General features: G+C 39.4%; 2 protein-coding genes across 4 annotated transcripts in view; both read right to left on the reverse strand.

Annotated features, from left to right (window-relative positions):
* Positions 1–605: 605 nt before the first annotated feature.
* On the reverse strand, positions 606–11,412 carry LOC127619334 (alpha-tocopherol transfer protein-like). The gene is made up of 5 exons (XM_052092215.1): positions 11,383–11,412; positions 10,493–10,937; positions 1,268–1,461; positions 1,074–1,184; positions 606–884 (listed from the first exon to the last, which is right to left on the reverse strand). Exons 2-5 carry the CDS (start codon positions 10,932–10,934, stop codon positions 606–608), a joined length of 1,026 nt encoding a protein of 341 aa, XP_051948175.1. The 5' UTR covers positions 10,935–10,937; positions 11,383–11,412.
* A 4,967-nt stretch (positions 11,413–16,379) lies between these two features.
* Positions 16,380–22,110, reverse strand: part of hnf4a (hepatocyte nuclear factor 4, alpha) — a 34,147-nt gene continuing 28,416 nt past the window's right edge. For all 3 annotated transcript variants that reach the window (XM_052092274.1, XM_052092275.1, XM_052092273.1), the window contains exons 6-10: positions 20,182–20,269; positions 19,871–20,023; positions 19,526–19,762; positions 17,775–17,897; positions 16,380–17,382 (exon numbers count right to left, since the gene is read on the reverse strand). In XM_052092274.1, the coding sequence (XP_051948234.1) occupies positions 17,240–17,382; positions 17,775–17,897; positions 19,526–19,762; positions 19,871–20,023; positions 20,182–20,269 (744 nt within the window). In that variant the 3' untranslated portion in view covers positions 16,380–17,239. The remainder of the gene's footprint in view (positions 17,383–17,774; positions 17,898–19,525; positions 19,763–19,870; positions 20,024–20,181; positions 20,270–22,110) is intronic.

The following is a 22,110-nucleotide window of genomic DNA, read 5'->3' on the forward strand; positions in this document are numbered from 1 at the left end:
GCCAACTTAAAAAATACTTTGTATCTGGTTTCTTTACTTTTTTAAAGTTTACTCAACTTTAACTTCCACGGTCTACCATTGTTCGAAAACTCACTCCATTGATTGAGCCAACGTTGCCATGTTGGGCTGTTTGGGAGGCTAAAACAATAGTGTCACAAAGCCTTCCAATGTACTGTACTACTTTTAGTTGTCTCTATATATTCAGCTGGTATAGGAGAAGGTATTTAAACATGGGGAGAGGGGAACTCTTCATCTTCAAGTGAAATAAGAACAGAATTCTGCTGTCTGACATGCTTTGTTTAGCATTACTTATTAAATTTACACTAATTTCTAATCTTGCATGAACAGCACAAGTATTATGTGAAAATGATCTTGAATAAAGATTTTACAACGCAAGTGATCAGATTAGAGTAGGCCAACTGAGTATGCCTCCCAGCATCTAAAAGCTCTTTGACAAGATTATTTTTTATTTTTTTAAAAGGTGACTCCTATGCAGTGACCTCAGTGTTTGATATCGCACTGTTAGAACTAAATAGTTTGACATCTTACATAACTGGTCAGCAAAACAAATTTAAAAAAAAAAAAAGTGTCAAGTTTACTGTAGGTCAGTAACAATAGTAAAGCTGAGATCGTAGATGTCTGAAGGATTCCTCTCCATGTGCCCCAGCCTGCTCTCCTTCGAAGAGCATTGAGTCTGGCAGAATTACGCCCTCTAGAGGATCAGGCTGACAGAACTCCACCACAAACTCCTCCTCAGCCTCCAGCAGTGTTCTGGACCAGGCAGGCATATCAAGTCTACCAGCCATACCTCCATACTCTTTAGGCAGCACAGATAGAGGGATGACTTGGTGGAGAGAGGCCAAATCTGATCCATGCAGGACATACTGTGGGGTAAAGACAGGCCCACAATGACATCCTGTTGCTAGTAATTATGCTAAAATGAAGGTATGCAAGTCATATCAATTCTGTCTGAAAAAAGTAAATAAAACACTGGATTAAAAAAATCCAGTTTTTATTAATTAAAAATGTTTCTGTGTAAATACCAGTTCTCAGATCACAACCTAGTGACTTACCCTCTCTGCCATTTTCTCTTTCAGAAAGGGCTTAATTATTGCAAAAATACCCTTGAAGATTCGTGGCTCATTTATAATGTTTACTGCCTTTATTCTGATTGGGAATCCATCCTGAAACACAAAAGCAGTTGTTCAGTGCTTCAGCCAGAATCAAAGACTCTGTCGTTATTTATCAGCATTTACTGATGTCTTACCTGAAGGATACCAACAACTTTCTTTGCCAGAAGAGGCCCTGGATTAGAAGCTTGAGAGAGGCCAACTCCTGCATAATCCACCAGGATAACAATTCCATTCACTTGGGTTTCCTCAGGCTGAATCAACTTCTCTAATGTTAAATAAACAGCCCGAATGTTGTCCACAAATGGAAAATCATTAGGCTTCCATTTACCTAGAAGAGCAAAAACAACACAGAGTAGCATACTGTAACATACTGTAAAAACTTTTTGTCAGATAGTTCAATTCACTTTAAAATTCAGTTTATCTATAATTTGAGAATATTTAAAAAAATAAATAAATAAAAGTTTACTTTTATTTATTTATTTTTTTAAATAAATAAATAAAAGTCGACTTTTATGCCATTTATGTCAGAGTAACTTACATTTTTAAACAGTGAGCACATATAATGTCAAGTTTAGCGGTTTAGGTAGAATTTGCAGGCTTTTGAGCATGCTCAGTTTGATCACTGATTCTCAGTCCCGAGGAGGCCATTAGTGGCTGAATTGGCCCCTTAAAATTCATGAGTCAAAATCTATGGAATCCTTGTATGGCTGAGCTTGATTTAATTAAAATGTTTTGAATTAACAAAATGTTTCAGCTCCATGTGTGATTCATGTATTGCTGCAAAAAGTTGTGTTTTGTTTAAAGTCACCATCAGGTTGATTATTGTTCACTTTGATAAAGTTTCTTCAGTTAAGTTGACATGAATTAATTGTGACTAACTGTGAGTAACAATCTACTTATGTTGGTGGGCCTGACATATGAACTTATGTAGACCAGATTAGTGAGGAATATCATTTTATAACAAGAATACTGAAAATGATGATCAGTTGTAGTTAAATATTCAAGTTTATTTAACTCATTCTACTTGTAAAACTCCTTAATATTTTTTAGTTTGTTTAACTTATAGTATTAAGTTCATTAAACTTACAGTCCCACTTGAATTAAGTTCAACTAATTTGCCTGAAGTTGAGTAAACTCAACTAGAAAAAGTTTGTCGAGACAAACTTTAAGTTGGCTTGTGAAAGATGATCGCGAGAGACTGATTGGTCGCCTGAGTAAAATGAGCCCACCCCTTGTCTCTATGACACTGTGATCCAGAGCTATGTTCAATACAAATCCCTATGCCATTTCATTTCATGGGCCGCCCTACACCATTGTAAGTCAATTGGGGCAATTTTGGGCAGCTCCTGCCCCCAGGGGTGCAACTTTTACCCCATATTGAGGTATGCTCTTACAGAGCCTGCCAGCCTCTTCAAATGTGGCAAATCACACGCTTCTGCTGAAATCCTCGCTCGGAGCTGTGACGCCAAAGTTTGTCGCAATGTTAAGTCTATGGGATTTTTCGGCCGCTTTTTTGCCCCTGGGGCAAATACCGCACTCCGATCGCTTATAAAAGTCATAGCACACGTGTCCTCAATAGGTCGCTCGATTTGACACCTCATTCGTGGGTCTACGCCAAACGGTGCGGACGAAGTTAGGTGTCGAAGTTTTGTTAAGAGATATAAGAATAATAATAGAATAAAAGTACAAATAACTAGATAGGTACATTTCCTGAAGAAAATGTGAGTGGTGCTTGTCGTGGCAAAACCCTCCTTGTTGCTAGGCAGTTACCATAGTGATCATAATCAAGTGTCTTTGCCATCCTGATTGAAATAAACCAACCCAGAAGTATCTACGCTTTTGTGATGCAGAGATATGTGATTTGTTACTTGGTTGCTAGGGTAACCCCATATGGTTGCTAGGCAGTTACCATAGTGATACTAATGAAGTCTCCTTGCCATCCTGAGTAAAATAAGTCAACCCGAAGTCTCTACTGTTTTCTAGTGCAGAGATATGTGATTTGTTACTCGGTTGCTAGGGTAACCCCATCTGGTTGCTAGGCAGTTACCATAGTGATAGTAATCAAGTGTCCTTGCCATCCTGAGTGAAATAAATCAACCCAGAGGTCTGTGATATTTTCTGGTGCAGAGATATGTGATTTGTTACTTGGTTGCTAGGGTAACCCCATCTGGTTGCTAGGCAGTTACCATAGTGATAGTAATAAAGTGTCCTTGCCATCCTGAATGAAATAAATCAACCCAGAGGTCTGTACTATTTTGTGGTGCAGAGATATGTGATTTGTTACTCGGTTGCTAGGGTAACACCATCTGTTTGCTAGGCAGTTACCATAGTGATAGTAATCAAGTGTCCTTGCCATCCTGAGTGAAATAAATCAACCCAGAGGTCTGTACTATTTTCTGGTGCAGAGATATGTGATTTGTTACTCGGTTGCTAAGGTAACCCCATCTGGTTTCTAGGCAGTTACCATAGTGATACTAATCAAGTGTGCTTGCCATCCTGAGTGAAATAAGTCAACCCGAAGTCTCTACGCTTTTCTGATGCAGAGATATGTGATTTGTTACTCGGTTGCTAGGGTAAGCCCATGTGGTTGCTAGGAAGTTACCATAGTGATACTAATGAAGTCTCCTTGTCATCCTGATTGAAATAAGTCAACCCGAAGTCTCTATGTTTTTGTGATGCAGAGATATGTGATTTGTTACTCGGTTGCTAGGGTAAGCCCATCTGGTTGCTAGGCAGTTACCATAGTGATACTAATCAAGTCTCCTGGCCATCCTGATTAAAATAAATCAACCCAGAATTCTCTTCAATTTTCTGGTGCAGAGATATGTGATTTGTTACTGCTGCTAGGGTAACCCCTCCTTGTTGCTAGGCAGTTACCATAGTGATCATAATCAAGTGTCTTTGCCATCCTGATTGAAATAAACCAACCCAGAAGTATCTACGCTTTTCTGATGCAGAGATATGTGATTTGTTACTTGGTTGCTAGGGTAACCCCATATGGTTGCTAGGCAGTTACCATAGTGATACTAATGAAGTGTCCTTGCCATCCTGAGTAAAATAAGTCAACCCGAAGTCTCTACTGTTTTGTAGTGCAGAGATATGTGATTTGTTACTCGGTTGCTAGGGTAACCCCATCTGGTTGCTAGGCAGTTACCATAGTGATAGTAATCAGGTCTCCTTGCCATCCTGAGTGAAATAAACCAACCCAGAAGTCTGTACGCTTTTCTGATGCAGAGATATGTGATTTGTTACTTGGTTGCTAGGGTAACCCCATATGGTTGCTAGGCAGTTACCATAGTGATAGTAATGAAGTCTCCTTGCCATCCTGAGTGAAATAAGTCAACCCGAAATCTCTACAAATTTCTGGTGGAAAGATATGTGATTTGTTACTCGGTTGCTAGGTTAACCCCATCTGGTTTCTAGGCAGTTACCATAGTGATACTAATCAAGTCTCCTGGCCATCCTGATTAAAATAAATCAACCCAGAATTCTCTTCAATTTTCTGGTGCAGAGATATGTGATTTGTTACTGGCTGCTAGGGTAACCCCTCCTTGTTGCTAGGCAGTTACCATAGTGATCATAATCAAGTGTCTTTGCCATCCTGATTGAAATAAACCAACCCAGAAGTATCTACGCTTTTCTGATGCAGAGATATGTGATTTGTTACTTGGTTGCTAGGGTAACCCCATATGGTTGCTAGGCAGTTACCATAGTGATACTAATGAAGTGTCCTTGCCATCCTGAGTAAAATAAGTCAACCCGAAGTCTCTACTGTTTTCTAGTGCAGAGATATGTGATTTGTTACTCGGTTGCTAGGGTAACCCCATCTGGTTGCTAGGCAGTTACCATAGTGATAGTAATCAAGTGTCCTTGCCATCCTGAGTGAAATAAATCAACCCAGAGGTCTGTGATATTTTCTGGTGCAGAGATATGTGATTTGTTACTTGGTTGCTAGGGTAACCCCATCTGGTTGCTAGGCAGTTACCATAGTGATAGTAATAAAGTGTCCTTGCCATCCTGAATGAAATAAATCAACCCAGAGGTCTGTACTATTTTGTGGTGCAGAGATATGTGATTTGTTACTCGGTTGCTAGGGTAACCCCATCTGGTTGCTAGGCAGTTACCATAGTGATACTAATCAAGTGTCCTTGCCAGCCTGATTGAAATAAGTCAACCCGAAGTCTCTATGTTTTTGTGATGCAGAGATATGTGATTTGTTACTCGGTTGCTAGGGTAAGCCCATCTGGTTGCTAGGCAGTTACCATAGTGATACTAATGAAGTGTCCTTTCCATCCTGATTGAAATAAGTCAACCCGAAGTCTCTACGCTTTTCTGATGCAGAGATATGTGATTTGTTACTCGGTTGCTAGGGTAACCCCATCTGGTTGCTAGGCAGTTACCATAGTGATACTAATCAAGTCTCCTTGCCATCCTGATTGAAATAAATCAACCCAGAAGTCTCTCTGATTTTCTGGTGCAGAGATATAGTTACTGCTAAACGGTTGCTAGGGTACTCTGTTTAGTTGCTAGGAGTAGCTTGGCAGCTGCCAATCATGAATCTCCAAAGGCTGCTTGTCAGTATGAATGATATAAACCAACTCCCATGCCTCTGTGACATTCAGAATGGAAGATATCCCTCTATGGATTTTGGTTGTTAAGGTGCTCGACAATGGTTGCTAGGAGGGGCTAGGAAGTGTTGATTTGATGCATGATTGGCTGTTTGCTGTCCCGAGTCAAACGAGACCACCCTTGTGTTTCTATGACACTTCTATCCGGAGATATCCCTTTGATATGTTTCAATAGAAGTCTATGGGACTTGTTGCTAAGGTGCTCTTAATGGTTGCTAGGGCGTGGCTTGATAGCTTCACAATGATCCTGAGAGACTGATTGGTCGCCTGAGTAAAATGAGCCCACCCCTCGCCTCTATGACACTGTGATCCAGAGCTATGTTCAATACAAATCCCTATGCCTTTTCATTTCATGGGCCGCCCTACACCATTATAAGTCAATTGGGGCATTTTTAGGCAGCTCCTGCCCCCAGGGGTGCAACTTTTACCCCATATTGAGGTATGCTCTACAGAGCCTGCCAGCCTCTTCAAATGTGGCAAATCACACGCTTCTACTAAATCCTCGCTTGGAGCTGTGACGCCAAAGTTTGTCTCAATGTTAAGTCTATGTGATTTTTCGGCCGCTTTTTGCCCCTGGGGCAAATACCGCACTCGACGCTTATAAAAGTCATAGCACACGTGTCCTCAATAGGTCGCTCGATTTGACACCTCATTCGTGGGTCTACGCCAAACGGTGCGGACGAAGTTAGGTGTCAAGTTTTGTTAAGAGATATAAAAATAAAATAAAAATAAAAATAAAAATAATAAGTATGTGAGATTACAATAGTGATGCTTTGCAAGCACCACTAATAAATAACTAGATAGGTACATTTCCTGAAGAAAATGTGAGTGGTGCTTGCCGTGGCAAAACTCGCCAAACAGCATGTTGTAACTTGAAAAGAACAAAAATTATGGTCATAAATAAATCAACCCAGAAGTCTGTACGATTTTCTGGTGCAGAAATATGTGATTTGTTACTCGGTTGCTAGGGTAAGCCCATGTGGTTGCTATGCAGTTACCAAGGTAATACAATACATGGCTCCTTTCCATCCTGAGTGAAATAAGTCAACCCGAAGTCTGTAGTGTTTTCTGGTGCAGAGATATGTGATTTGTTACTCGGTTGCTAGGGTAACCCCATCTGGTTGCTAGGCAGTTACCATAGTGATACTAATGAAGTCTCCTTGCCATCCTGATTGAAATAAATCAACCCAGAAGTCTGTACGATTTTCTGGTGCAGAGATATGTGATTTGTTACTCGGTTGCTAGGGTAACCCCATCTGGTTGCTAGGCAGTTACCATAGTGATACTAATCAAGTGTCCTTGCCATCCTGATTGAAATAAATCAACCCAGAAGTCTCTACGCTTTTCTGATGCAGAGATATGTGATTTGTTACTCGGTTGCTAGGGTAACCCCATCTGGTTGCTAGGCAGTTACCATAGTGATACTAATCAAGTGTCCTTGCCATCCTGATTGAAATAAACCAACCCAGAAGTCTCTATGTTTTTCTGATGCAGAGATATGTGATTTGTTACTCGGTTGCTAGGGTAACCCCATGTGGTTGCTAGGCAGTTACCATAGTGATACTTATCAAGTCTCCTTGCCATCCTGATTGAAATAAACTCAATCCAGAAGTCTCTACGCTTTTCTGATGCAGAGATATGTGATTTGTAACTCGGTTGCTAGGGTAACCCCATCTGGTTGCTATGAAGTTACCATAGGTAATACTAATACATGGCTGCTTTCCATCCTGAGTGAAATAAGTCAACCCGAAGTCTCTACTAATTTCTGGTGCAAAGATATGTGATTTGTTACTCGGTTGCTAGGGTAACCCCATCTGGTTGCTAGGCAGTTACCATAGTGATACTAATCAAGTGTCCTTGCCATCCTGAGTGAAATAAGTCAACCCAGAAGTCTCTACTATTTTCTGGTGCAGAGATATGTGATTTGTTACTCGGTTGCTAGGGTAACCCCATCTGGTTGCTAGGCAGTTACCATAGTGATATTTATCAAGTCTCCTTGCTATCCTGAGTGAAATCAGTCAACCCGGAAGTCTCTACTGATGTTCTGATCCAGAGATATGTGATTAGTTACTTGGTTGCTAGGGTAACCCCATCTGGTTGCTAGGCAGTTACCATAGTGATAGTAATGAAGTGTCCTTGCCATCCTGAGTGAAATAAATCAACCCAGAAGTCTGTACTATTTTCTGGTGCAAAGATATGTGATTTGTTACTGGTTGCTAGGGTAACCCCATCTGGTTGCTAGGCAGTTACCATAGTGATACTAATCAAGTCTCCTTGCCATCCTGATTGAAATAAGTCAACCCGGAAGTCTCTACGTTTTTCTGATGCAGAGATATGTGATTTGTTACTCGGTTGCTAGGGTAACCCCATCTGGTTGCTAGGCAGTTACCATAGTGATACTAATCAAGTGTCCTTGCCATCCTGAGTGAAATAAGTCAACCCGGAAGTCTCTACTATTTTGTGGTGCAAAGATATGTGATTTGTTACTCGGTTGCTAGGGTAACCCCATCTGGTTGCTAGGCAGTTACCATAGTGATACTAATGAAGTCTCCTTGCCATCCTGATTGAAATAAGTCAACCCGGAAGTCTCTACGTTTTTGTGATGCAGAGATATGTGATTTGTTACTCGGTTGCTAGGGTAACCCCATCTGGTTGCTAGGCAGTTACCATAGTGGTACTAATCAAGTCTCCTTGCCATCCTGATTGAAATAAGTCAAGCCAGAAGTCTCTACATTTTTCTGATGCAGAGATATGTGATTTGTTACTCGGTTGCTAGGGTAACCCCATCTGGTTGCTAGGCAGTTACCATAGTGATACTAATGAAGTCTCCTTGCCATCCTGATTGAAATAAGTCAACCCGAAGTGTCTACGCTTTTGTGATGCAGAGATATGTGATTTGTTACTCGGTTGCTAGGGTAACCCCATCTGGTTGCTAGGCAGTTACCATAGTGATACTAATCAAGTGTCCTTGCCATCCTGAGTGAAATAAGTCAACCCGAAGTCTCTACGTTTTTCTGATGCAGAGATATGTGATGTTGTTACTCGGTTGCTAGGGTAAGCCCATCTGGTTGCTAGGCAGTTACCATAGTGATACTAATCAAGTCTCCTTGCCATCCTGATTGAAATAAGTCAACCCGAAGTCTCTACGCTTTTCTGATGCAGAGATATGTGATTTGTTACTCTGTTGCTAGGGTAACCCCATCTGGTTGCTAGGCAGTTACCATAGTGATACTAATCAAGTCTCCTTGCCATCCTGATTGAAATAAATCAACCCAGAAGTCTCTCTGATTTTCTGGTGCAGAGATATAGTTATTGCTAAACGGTTGCTAGGGTACTCTGTTTAGTTGCTAGGAGTGGCTTGGCAGCTGCCAATCATGAAACTCCAAAGGCTGCTTGTCAGTATGAATGATATAAACCAACCCATGCCTCTGTGACATTCAGAATGGAAGATATCCCTCTATGGATTTTGGTTGCTAAGGTGCTCGACAATGGTTGCTAGGAAGGGGCTAGGAAGTGTTGAGGTGATTCATGATTGGCTGTTTGCTGCCCCGAGTCAAACGAGACCACCCTTGTGTTTCTATGACACTTCTATCCGGAGATATCCCTTTGATGTCTTTGATTAGAAGTCTATGGGACTTGTTGCTAAGGTGCTCTAAATTGTTGCTAGGGCGTGGCTTGATAGATTCAAAATGATCCTGAGAGACTGATTGGTCCTCTGAGTAAAATGAGCCCGCCCCCTTGTCTGTATGACACTGTGATCCAGAGCTATGTTCAATACCAAATCCCTATGCAATTTCATTTCATGGGCCGTCCTACACCATTGTAAGTCAATTGGGGCAAATTTGGGCAGCTCCTGCCCCCCAGGGGTGCAACTTTTACCCCATATTACCCCAACTTTTACCCCTTACAGAGCCTGCCAGCCTCTTCAAATGTAGCAAATCACACGTTTATGCGAAATCCTCGCTCGGAGCTGTGATGCGTCAAATTTTGTCGCAATGTTAAGTCTATGGGATTTTTCGGCCGCTTTTTTGCCCCTGGGGCAAATACCGTAACCCCGATCGCTTATAAAAGTCATAGCACACGTGTCCTCAATAGGCCGTTGGATTTGACACCTCATTCGTGGGTCGAGTTAGTGTGGGACGAGTTAGGTGCCGAAGTTTTGTACGGAGATATAATAAAAAAAAAAATTTTAAAAAAATAAAAATAAAAATAATAAGTATGTGAGATTACAATAGTGATGCTTTGCAAGCACCACTAATAATAAGTTTAAATAGGATTTCAGTAAGTTGGCTTTCACAAGCCAACTTAAAAATACTTTGTATCTGGTTTCTTTACTTTTTTTAAAGTTTACTCAACTTTAACTTCCACGGTCTACCATTGTTCGGAAAACTCACTCCATTGATTGAGCCAACGTTGCCATGTTGGGCTGTTTGGGAGGCTAAAACAATAGTGTCACAAAGCCTTCCAATGTACTGTACTACTTTTAGTTGTCTCTATATATTCAGCTGGTATAGGAGAAGGTATTTAAACATGGGGAGAGGGGAACTCTTCATCTTCAAGTGAAATAAGAACAGAATTCTGCTGTCTGACATGCTTTGTTTAGCATTACTTATTAAATTTACACTAATTTCTAATCTTGCATGAACAGCACAAGTATTATGTGGATCTAATGAAGAATTAGCCATAGCTTGATGTCTGTATCAGTTCAGTTACTAGTCAATTACAATTTACCTGGCCGTAAACACAGTATGTAGCGTCCATGTGGGTCTGGTCTGGGCAGGACAGTGAGAAAACCCAGTTCCAGCACATGCTTCACTGTGGAGGGCTTCAGGTCCTGGAAAAACTCAGGCCATGCCTTCCGGCTGGCATGATAATTCAGAAGCAGTTGAAGGGCCCGGTCATAATCAAACTTTCTGGCCCTGAGGAAGCACAGGAGAAATGCATCGTCTAACCGCGTCCTCAGATTAGGGTGGTCTTTGAGTATCATATCTCGTAATGTCTGGACATCCCGAAGCCTCCATTCTGGCTTCTCCTGGAGTTCTTCCCGGGCCTTGGCCACCAGTTCAGGGGTCAGAGTGCAGGCGTAGATGGGTGGGGGAGGAGCAGGGAAGCCTACACCTGCTACAGGTTCCCTTGGAGGGCCCACATCAATGTGGACATTTTGGTCTGCCATGGACTATTTGTCTGTCAAAGTATTCCAGGTCTTATTAAGTGAAAAAGATTATGATAGAGCAGTTTATTGATAGGTTTTGATAAAGAAAATACAATATAAGGGCTACACACATATAAAATGATTTCATTAAGAACAACTGTAGTTGGGCTACTGTGTCTAAACAGTAACCTAACTGCATTATATATGTACATGAGAACAAATATTTTCAATTGCTGTTGCTAGACACAAAAGTAAGCATATTTATGATATGACCTTTACAATTCTATCTAGCTTTACAGTGGTTGTCCTGATGAAGCACTCTAATTCAATTAATAAAAGGCGGGCAGAATATGATAAAATGCTGAATGAGGACATTTCTCTTTATCGTGACAGTTTTAGGTTTTTGTGTTGAAACGGTAGTGCACTTCATGCAAAACCGAACAGAAATCAAACGGTGGATATAACCAACCTGGCAAGGAAATCCGCAATCAGTTCCGTGTACAGGCGTCCTTCAATTGGTCACTCTGAATCATGTGATCCGTGACGTCAAACGCTCTTTTTTTGGTGAGTTTCCCTGTTCAAGTTCTCAAAGTATTTTTGCACAGCTGCGCAATAATGTATAGGTTGTTATGTTTTCCTAGCAATACAATAAGTAATACCTATAACATCAAAGTGTACACGTTGATTCGGTCTGGGTTTTGTAAATTGTTACTTTCAGTGACGTTCAGGGGCTGTTCACACCGAAACGTTTTGTTTTCCTCCACGCTGTTTTGCTATTGTTTTCCAATGTGTTAGATGGATATTTTTGGTGGACGTTTTTAAACGACATGTAAAAAAAAAACGTTACTTAGTTCGGTGTGAACGGCCCCTAATAAGTCTACAAAAACCCCACGAAATCACAAAAATTAAACCTTATATTGGATTTAAATCTTGATTCTGAATTATGGAAATATACACTCACTAAGCATGGAATTTTCTAATCAGCTAATCGTGTGGCAGCACACTTACCAAAAACAAAATAAAAAACCTACAGTAATTTTCTGCAGTTTTCCTTCAGGATTTTCGCATAATTTTCCTGTAGCAATCCTGCAGGAATATTATGATGGAATGGAAAGAATTGTGTGCAAGAATTGTCTTACAGGTCATTAAAAAGGCTTTATTCCCTGGAGGAATATTGTGCAGGGTAGATTTCAAATCCTGCAGGACAAGGTTAAACTACAGGAACTATTTGGGCGGTATCCTGCAGGATTTGATTTCCTCCTGGAGAATCGAACTCACAAGGATAACAAATCCATTTTTACAAATTAATAATTTTATTTATGGAAATGTTGTCATAATGAATGACATTATCTGTTAAGTTCCCACGTACATGTCACATTTTGACCGTGGCATAATTGTTGGTACCAGACAGGCTGGTTTGAGTATTTCTTTTTCTGCAGATCTCTTGGGATTTTCACACACAACAATAAGAGTGGTCAATGGACAATGGCAGACTAGTTTGAGCTGACAGGCTACAGTAACTCATATAACTGCTCTGACAACTGCAGTGAGCTGAATAGTAAGAATGCACAACACAGTGAACCTTGAGGCGGATGGTCTTCAACACCAGAAGACCACATCGGGCACTTTATTAGGACCATAGTGTGCCTAATATAGTTCTCAGTGAGTGTAAATATGATTAAAATGGAAGTACGTTCAGTAATTGACACATCTGGTTATGTCATCCCCTAACAGAGATTTCTTAATAGAAACTACTGGATCATGAATTGTTTTATTGTCTGTTATCAGTGTTGAGCAGTGTACACACCCCCAGCACTATAAATCCTTGACCATGCTCTGCCACGTACACTCGCTTTTATCATTTTGTTTTGAACCTTGTTTTACTGCTATTTTTTGTCATGTTTTGCCATAATCAAAGACATTTGATAATGTCCATATGGTCACGACCACTTTTGAAGTATATAAGCCATCAGTTCAAAATTGACAAGGCATGCAAGTATTAAGAAATCAATGACCCACATTATATTAGGTGTCTTTATGTACTTACAGGGACAGTTAACCCAAAAATGAAAATTCTCTCATAATTTACTCACCCATATGCCATCCCAGATGTGTATGAATTTCTTTCCTCTGCAGAACACAACCAAAGATTTTTAGAAGAATGTCTCAGCTCTGTAGGTCCATACAATGCAAGTTGATGGTGACCAAAACTTTAAAGCTCCAAAAAGCACATAAAGGCAGCATAAAAATAATACATTCAATTTGTGGTTTAATCCACATCTAATCTAATCGGTTTTTGGAAAGAATAGACCAAAATGTAAAGAAAAGATTCTCTGTTCATCTTGCAGTCTCTGTACAATTCACAGTCTAGGCACTATCTTGACTTCAAGCTTGAATATACTTCCTAGTGCTTGACGCATGCGCAGAGTACGAGATGCCACTAGGAAGTGTACCAAGGAGACAGCTGATGTGAAGATTTATAGTGAAAAGTAGTTATATTATGGACTGTTCTCATCCAAAACCTTTATGCTGCCTTTATGTGCTTTTTGGAGCTTCAGTTTTGGTGACCATTCACTTGTATGGACCTACAGAGCTGAAACATTCTTCTAAAAATCTTTGTTTGTGTTCAACAGAAAAAAGAAAGTCATATGTATTTGGGATGGAATGAGGGTGAGTGAATGAGACAATTTTCACTTTTGGCTGAGCATTTTATCAAATGTACTTATTATGTACATGTTTTTGCATTGTACTTAACTGCCTGGCCAAAACAAATAGTTGCATACTCTAATATTTAGTTAATATTTAGGGCTGCCTTTAGCTTTGATTACTGCGCACATTCGTCATGGCATTGTTTTGATAACCTTATTCAACGTCACAACATTTATTTCCATCCAGTGTTGCATTAATGTTTGGCCAAGATCTTTTATTGATGACGGGAGAGTCGAACCACTTGGTAAAGTTTTCTTCAGCACATCCCAGGGCACCTCTCGCAAAGAGTCATTGGCCCTTATCAATCATGGCCTCCTAATAATAATAATCCCATCACTGAATTGGCTCTATAACTGTATTCTGTCCTCTCTACCAACAGCTGTTATGTGGTGAGAGTTCTGGCGCACTATGACTACCATCCCGTCATCCAGGTGGATGCCGCTCAGTGGTGGTGGGAAAAGTGCTATATAAATTTAATTCATTCACATCCCAAAAACTTTCAATGGGGTTAAGGTCAAGACTCTGTCATGTGTGAAAATTATTCCTTATGCTGCCTGAACGACTCTTTCAAATTTGAGCCCGATGAATCTTGGCAGTGTCCTGGAATATGCCTGTGCCGTCAGGGAAGAAAAAAATCCATTGATGGGATAACCTGGTCCTTCAGTACATTCAGGTAGTCAGCTGATTTCATTTTATTGCCTCATAATGTTGCTGAGCCTAGACCTGACCAACTGAAGCAACACCAGATCATAACACTGCCTCCAGAGGCTTGTACATTGGGCACTAAGCATGACGGGTGCACCTCTTCATGCACTTCCCTTCTAACCCTGATGTGCCCATCACTTTGAAATAAGTTTAGAATACCCTAAACCCCTTATCTCAACCTCATTAGCAGCAAATGCGAATCTTGTGAGAATTTTGCAGAACAACATGTAGTTACACAATAAGTACATTGTATGTACAGTTGAAGTCAGAAGTTTACATACACTTAGGTTGAAGTCATTAAAACTAATCTTTTAACCACTCCACAGATTTAATATTAACTATAATTTTGGCAAGTCGTTTAGGACATCTACTTTGTGCATGACACGAGTAATTTTTCCAACAATTGTTTAAAAACTTTTAATTGACTATATCACAATTCAAGTGGGTCAGAAGTTTACGTACACTGTTAACTGTGCCTTTAAGCAGCTTAGAAAATCTAATTCCAATAACAAACACCTGTTAGAGGCAATCATTGCCAGGTGATGATCTTTATCATTCTCATCTCCTGATCTCGCTCTCCATTCAGAAACCGGCACTTAACCACACCTGCACCACCACACTTGACATGGGAAAATCCAAATAAATCAGCCAAGATCTTAGAAAAAAATTTGGACCTCCATAAGTCTGGTTCATCCTTGGGAGCATTTTCCAAATGCCTGAAGGTACCATGTTCATCTGTACAAACAATAGTACCATATACATCATGGGACGACACAGCCATCATACCGCTCAGGAAGGAGACATATTCTGTCTCCTAGAAATTAACGTAGTTTGGGGTGAAAGTACAACTCAATCTCAGAACAACAGCAAAGGACCTTCTGAAGATGCTGGAGGAAAGGGGTAGACAAGTATCTATATCCACAGTAAAACGAGTCCTATATCGACACAACCTGATAGGCTGCTCAGCAAGGAAGAAGCCACTGCTCCAAAACTGCCATAAAAAAGTCAGACTACAGTTTGCAAGTGCACATGGGGACAAAGATCTTACTTTTTGGAGACATGTCCTCTGGTCTGATATCACAATATTTGAATTGTTTGGCCATAATGACCATTGTTATGTTTGGAAGAAAAAGGGTGAGGCCTTCAATCCAAAAAACACCATCCCATCCGTGAAGCACAGGGGTGGCAGCATCATGTTGTGGGGGTGCTTTGCTCTATGAGGGACTGGTGAACTTCACAAAATAGATGGCATCATGAGGAAGGAAATTTATGTGGATTTATCGAAGCAAAGTGGGTCTTCCAAATGGACAATGACCCCAAGCATACCTCCAAAGTTGTGGCAAAATGGCTTAAGGACAACAAAGTCAAGGGATTGGAGTGGCCATCACAAAGCCCTGACCTCAATCCAATAGATAATTTGTGGGCAGAACTGAAAAACAGAGTCTGAGCAAGGAGGCCTACAAACATGACTCGGGTTACACCAGTTCTGTCTGGAGGAATGGGCCAAAATTCCAGCAACTTATTGTGAGATGCTTGTGGAAGGCTACCCAAAAGGTTTGACCAAAGCTAAACAATTTAAAGGCAATGCTGCCCAATACTAACTAATTGTATGTAAACTTCTGACCCACTGGGATTTTGATGAAAGAAATAAAAGCTGAAATAAATCAATATATATACTGTTATTCTGACATTTCACATTCTTAAAATAAAGTAGTGATCCTAACTGACAAGACTTTTCTACTTATTCTTCGATAAGAGTTTTCTACAATTAAAGGTCAGGAGTTTAAATGCATTTGGCTAAACTGTATGTAAACTTCTGACTTCAACTGTATGTATTTAAATATTAGTGCATAGCAGACATTTAATATAAAGTGGAATTGAAATCAATACTCATCATTTCATCATTAGATATTTGTTCAGACCTCCCATAGACATTATAGTGGGTCCTATTTTAACATTTGTGCTATAACTGCTACCTATTTAAATCATGTTATAAATGAAGGTTAAAAAAGGTAACATTATAGATATGGATGAAAATAAACCACAGCACACTTTTATGTAAAAATATAGCATTGGTATTTTATATCAGTTCACAATGCAAGTTTTAAATTATCCTTCTCCCTGAAGGTGGCAATTGTAAAATGGTTAGACCAACATTTAAAACTAGTTATGAATGAAGTTTGACATTCTATCCTAAAATACACTGAATGCATACAAATGCATTACTTAATAGTCACTGTTAAGGGGTTGAAGAGGAGACCAAAATGGGTTTTTCACCCCGCTTTTTCCCCCGTAGTGGGTGACTTGGAACAGACTAAACCCGTTTATGAAAAAAGAAGAAAGAAATCATTATATATACAATTTAAGTATGGCACATACAGAAAAATATGAAATGCACATACTCTTAACATACATAAAATAATTTTCAGCATTTTGGTAAATAACAATATTTTTCAAGGCACAAAATGTTATGTATTCTTTCGGGCTACCTCAAAAGTACTATAAGAGTCAAGCTATTAAAATACTGTACAATAGAACAAACATCTGATCACATTCAGAAAAGAGGCCTGCTGTAACATACATGAAATTCAAACTCCTGAAAGAAAAGGAAAAAGAAAAGAAAAAACAACACATAACCTTTCTATGGGCATTTCTGACTTTTTGAATGCTTTTATGACTCCTTTGGTAGTATAAATATGCAACTCTAGTTTTAAAAATACATACAGCCAACAAATAAAATAATAATCTGGAAATTCTTTTCACATTGGCTTTCCTAAAAAAACCTTTACTTCAACTGCTGTAAATGTCAGCTTTACGGTGTCCAATGTCTATGAGTCAGCCTATTGCCTTTTAAAACTACCATTGTACAAAATACTAAATTAAATCCATGAGCTATGTTTCTCCTAAAGCAGTCAGATTGCCTCTTGTTTAGTGATAGTTGTTTGAGGGATGGAGCTGGAATGTTTGGGAACTGTAGCAATAACTCCCGGAGCCATTTTGTAGTGATCAGAACCTGAGGCCGTGGGGGGAGATGGGATTGGAGTTTCCGGAGTGGCTGTTCGGAAAGAGGGCAAGAGGATATGTTAGATCAGGGGACCCCATGGGGCTGGAACCTTATGGAACTTTAAATAGACATAATTTGCATAGCATGATAACATTTGGAAGAAAGAAACCATTGGTTGACCAAAAATAAGCACGCTTATGACATTTCTGAAGGCATTAGGGTAGGAAAGAATTACAGTAGCCTTCTTTGACTAAGTAAGCCTGATTAGTTTTTACAATTCTGGCAGAGATTACTTCAACAAGCCTGTTTGTCCATAGCTTCATCCATTAGAGTGAATGTAAACTGATGGAAAACCATCAAGACCTGTATTAGTCCCAATTCCATTTTCCTTTATGATGACAAATTGTCATTAAAAATCAGTTTAAGATGTGTAAAATACTTACACATCTGGCCATTGTGAATTGTAGTGGCCATGTTGGTGGTAACAATGACATTGTTACTAAGGTGCTCCTGGACCAGATGTGGGTGTAGAGAGTGGTGGGTGTGAGGGGCTTCATTTGCTGAACCTGACAGAATGAGAAGCTTATTAGGATTCAGATGAAAGAAATTCTCCACTCTTTTTGATGTGGAGAGTAGTATTATTCTCTGTCTATGATGTATACTTATAGAGTATGTGTATAAGAAACAGGTTTAAAGGCCACGATATATTTCATTCGAAATCGAAGAACGAATGGGTGTGATGTCATTTAGAACCAAATCTATCCAAAAGGGGAGGGGGGGGGGGGTTGCGTTTGTTTTGGTGGACACCATTTGAGACACCAATATATTTCCAAAGAATTCTTCTTCGTTTACAGGGTAACAAGAAGTTTGAAATAGTTGAGCAATGGTATACTGCAGGCCTATTCAACTGATGGCCCATGGGCCAAATGCGGCCCGTTTCAGTGGCCCACGTGAGGTTGTCAGTTGTCTTGGGGGCTGTTTACATCGAATATGTTTTGTGTCTGTTCACACTGTTTAAAGTGGCAAACTTGCGCTAAACAGACATTGTGCCATGTCTTGATGTTTTTACATCGTGTGTTGTGCGTGAGTGTGCCGTTTTAGACAATTTTAGAGGTTGAGCTACAAAATTATCTTTATCCTTAATTTTGACAGAAGGGGAACATTCAAATCATGGATAACTGACAAGCATGAGTTTGGAGTTTTGAAAGCAAATGTACTAACTTCTTTGCTAATGCTATACTTGGCCATAATATGCAGCGATTAAACTCTGTTATTGTAAGTTATGATGATACTGATACTACTAAAAAGATGGATGTGCCTGTATAAAAGAGTGTTAATGGGCAGAATGCAGACAAAATAATGGTGATAATAATGGCTTTCCCTACAGATAGCACAAGAGTGAATGGGCACTTGACGGTATTTGAATAGATTTTATTTCTTTTATAGACAAATGAAACAAAAATCGCATTACATGGTCTTGGAAAATATCTCTAAGCAAACAGATGAAGGTACATTTGCACCAGCTGTCTAATAACTGCATGCCGGTGTGTTCGAGTTGAATACTGACGCTGAGTTCGGAATTGCATACTACCACACTACTTTTACTATTTCTGCCATAGACAGATATGGCAAAAGTAGTACAAGTGGTATGTGTAACATGCAATTCCTAACTCAGCCTGAGTCTTACTGAACAATGTAAACAAAGTAGTAGGTGGATTTTCAGGTTATACCTTCTGATGCTGTGGACCAATGGCAGTAAGAAGGTGTTTAGCAGTCAGTTAAAATTTTCCTAAAATTTACGTACCGAAACAAATGCAAAAATGCCTTATTTTTGGCCATATTTTGTTCTAAATTATGTCATACACATTTTTTCTTCGATTTCTCATAAAGTATATCAGGGCCTTGAGGCTGTGAGTCCCTTATACTCTGCCAAATTTATCCTTAAGGCTGTGAGTCCCTAATACTCCTAATTTATCAAATCTTTTCCTTTTGTTTATCCTAATTTATAACCTAATTTATCCTTTTGTGTTCCACGCGAGAATGAAAATCATATGGGTTTTGAATAACATGAGCTTGATTAAAATTATAACATAATTATTATTTTGGGGTGAACTATCCTTTTAAAACAAAGGTTCCATTAAAAGTTCCTTTCACTGAACAGAAACAGTTACAAACTGGACATTCTTGTAATTACCTCCCAGAAGCATCTCTTGAAGCAGATTGTCTATCTTTGCCATTCCAAAGAGTTTAACAAACTGGATTTGTTCGATCATTTGCCAGGTGATACTCTGTAGCGTTGGCAACAGAAGAAGCAGCTCGCCGAACCGTCCCCGCGAATCGTACTGGCGATCATTGATATAGTCTTCCAAACTAACTTGAACTTGGTATCGCATACGCTTGATCTTGCTTGGATCACTTAAACCTTTGGCATCTAAATGAGTAGAGAAAGTACCATTTAATAAGATCTGTCTGAATGCTCAAAAGTTGTAACAATACTCTATTTTAAAATTCTGTTTCAGTTTCTGGAATATTTATCTACCTGGATCGAAGAATACGATGGCCTTCAAGCATGCATATTCATTGTCATCGATCTGGAGATCCTGGAAGGGAAAGACTAACTCGTCCAGGATCCTAACAGCCACTCGGCTCACCTCCAACTCGGGGCAGTTTCGAGGAATAATATGATCATTACCTGTGAGAAACATGAACAAATTGAGAAACTATTTGTTCACAATATAAACTCGGTCACTATTATAAAAGTAAGCACATAAACTCACACCAACTTTACACAGCAAGTTTAAGTTTCTAATTTGTTACTGTATTCTCAATGTGTCTTTCTTTGTTGCTTACCTAATAGTAAAATGTCTTTATAAAGCATGGAACGTTTGGCTGCACCTATTAGGAGATGTTCTCCAGCATGAGCACGCAGCAAAGCAACCTAAGAGGAAAGAACATTTGTTTTGTTAGAACGTTTTTTGTCTGAAATGCAGAGGTGGAATTACAACGTGGAATTAACGAATTACAACTAACCTCGTTACAGTACTTGAGTACATTTAAAAAATATATATTTTACTTGAGTTGAATGAAAATCGCTACAGCTTTTTTCATCACAATTGCAAAGCACAAAAAAATTCATAATATGTTTACATTTTGGGGAAAATTATGTTTATGGAATTATGAACACTTATATATAATATAGAACTGGATTGCTCATGATGTCAAAACAGTAAAGACACTGCTCCACCATATTGCTATGTCCAAACATTCCAATGTCCCTATCTCATTTCATTGAGTAAAAATGTGTCATTCAATCAGCAATTTAAATCTGCATGTACATCCCTTCAATCCAAATGTCCTTGACATGTAATTATTTATTTATTTAAAGTTGGATATGTTTCCTGTTTGTTGAAAGCCAGAGCGAGTTATGTGTATCATTCAGTATCCATCTCTAACAAACATTATCAACGAATAGATCAGCTGCATGTAAACAAATTCACTGAAACTGAGGTGAGATACATATTTCAGACTTATTTATCGTGAACATCGAAGTGTTTGTTCAGATAATTCGTTTTATTTCTTCATCAAAAAGTGCCTTGTTCTCGGTCACTTAAATAAGAGTGCGCTCTCCCGCAACCAAGCTCATGCACAGAAGGCGATATGCAAAACAAAGTTAAATTAAACTTATAAGCTAGGTTTATATGGCAAATGAACATGTATTTATGACATGTATCCATGTATGACTACAAAGAACACTTAAATATGAAAACAAGTAAATCCCGGGCATTAAAGGTGATTAAATCTCGGTGGTAAAGACGTATTATCACCCTAAACAAGCCGATATTACAGCTTTTCCTACATACATTTCAACCTGTAGACAGTTTTCCCGCTTTTTTTGGTGATCGTTCTATTGCATTGATAGACTGAGCACCGGGGCAGGTGGATGCTCTGGCATCGCGATCCGATCAGCTTATATTTTCTCCCTCGTAATGAATTATCCATAACGAGGAAATTAAACATTAAACATGATTGTCACTTGTGGACGAAATGTGACTGTCGTATCCAGAGACAGACATTGTCGGAGACAGTGAAACGGGCGTTTTCACCTGTCAGTCACTGATGCTCTATGAGAGCTTGGGCACAACAAGATGGCCGCTTGAGCACTTGCGGTGGCTTCACCTCCTGCTGGCAGTTTACCGTTGCTTCAGCGATCCAGTTCTATATATACAGGGTTGGGGAGTAACGGAATACATGTAATAGGATTACGTATTTTAAATATAAAATATAAGTAACTGTATTCCACTACAGATACAATTTAAATCATTGGTAATTTGAATACAGTTACATTCAAAAAGTGTTTTGATTACTGATGAGATTACTTTGCATTTTATTGTCATTTGTTTCATTTAATATTTAGTCCTTTCAGATGGAAAACATTTATACATATAAATGATGTGATCCAAAGTGCATTTGAACAGCGGTGAAACAATTTCTTATGATGTGTTACATTCATACAGCAGACAGAGAAGGAGGTTTGAAGTAAGTTTGAAATGGTAAATGGTCTGCACTTATATAGCGCCTTTTTAACCTTAACGGTATTCAAAGCTCTTTACACTGTGACACATTCACCCATTCATACACACATTCATACACCAATGGCGGTAGAGCTGCCATGCAAGGTGCTAGCCTGCCACTGGGAGCAACTTGGGGTTCAGTGTCTCTCCCTAGGTAATGTGGAGTCATGTGGGCCAGGATTCGAATTAGTGCCACTAATCCTGCGAT

Source organism: Xyrauchen texanus, chromosome 25 (assembly GCF_025860055.1).
Source record: "Xyrauchen texanus isolate HMW12.3.18 chromosome 25, RBS_HiC_50CHRs, whole genome shotgun sequence".
In the NCBI taxonomy this organism is placed as follows: Eukaryota; Metazoa; Chordata; class Actinopteri; order Cypriniformes; family Catostomidae; genus Xyrauchen; species Xyrauchen texanus.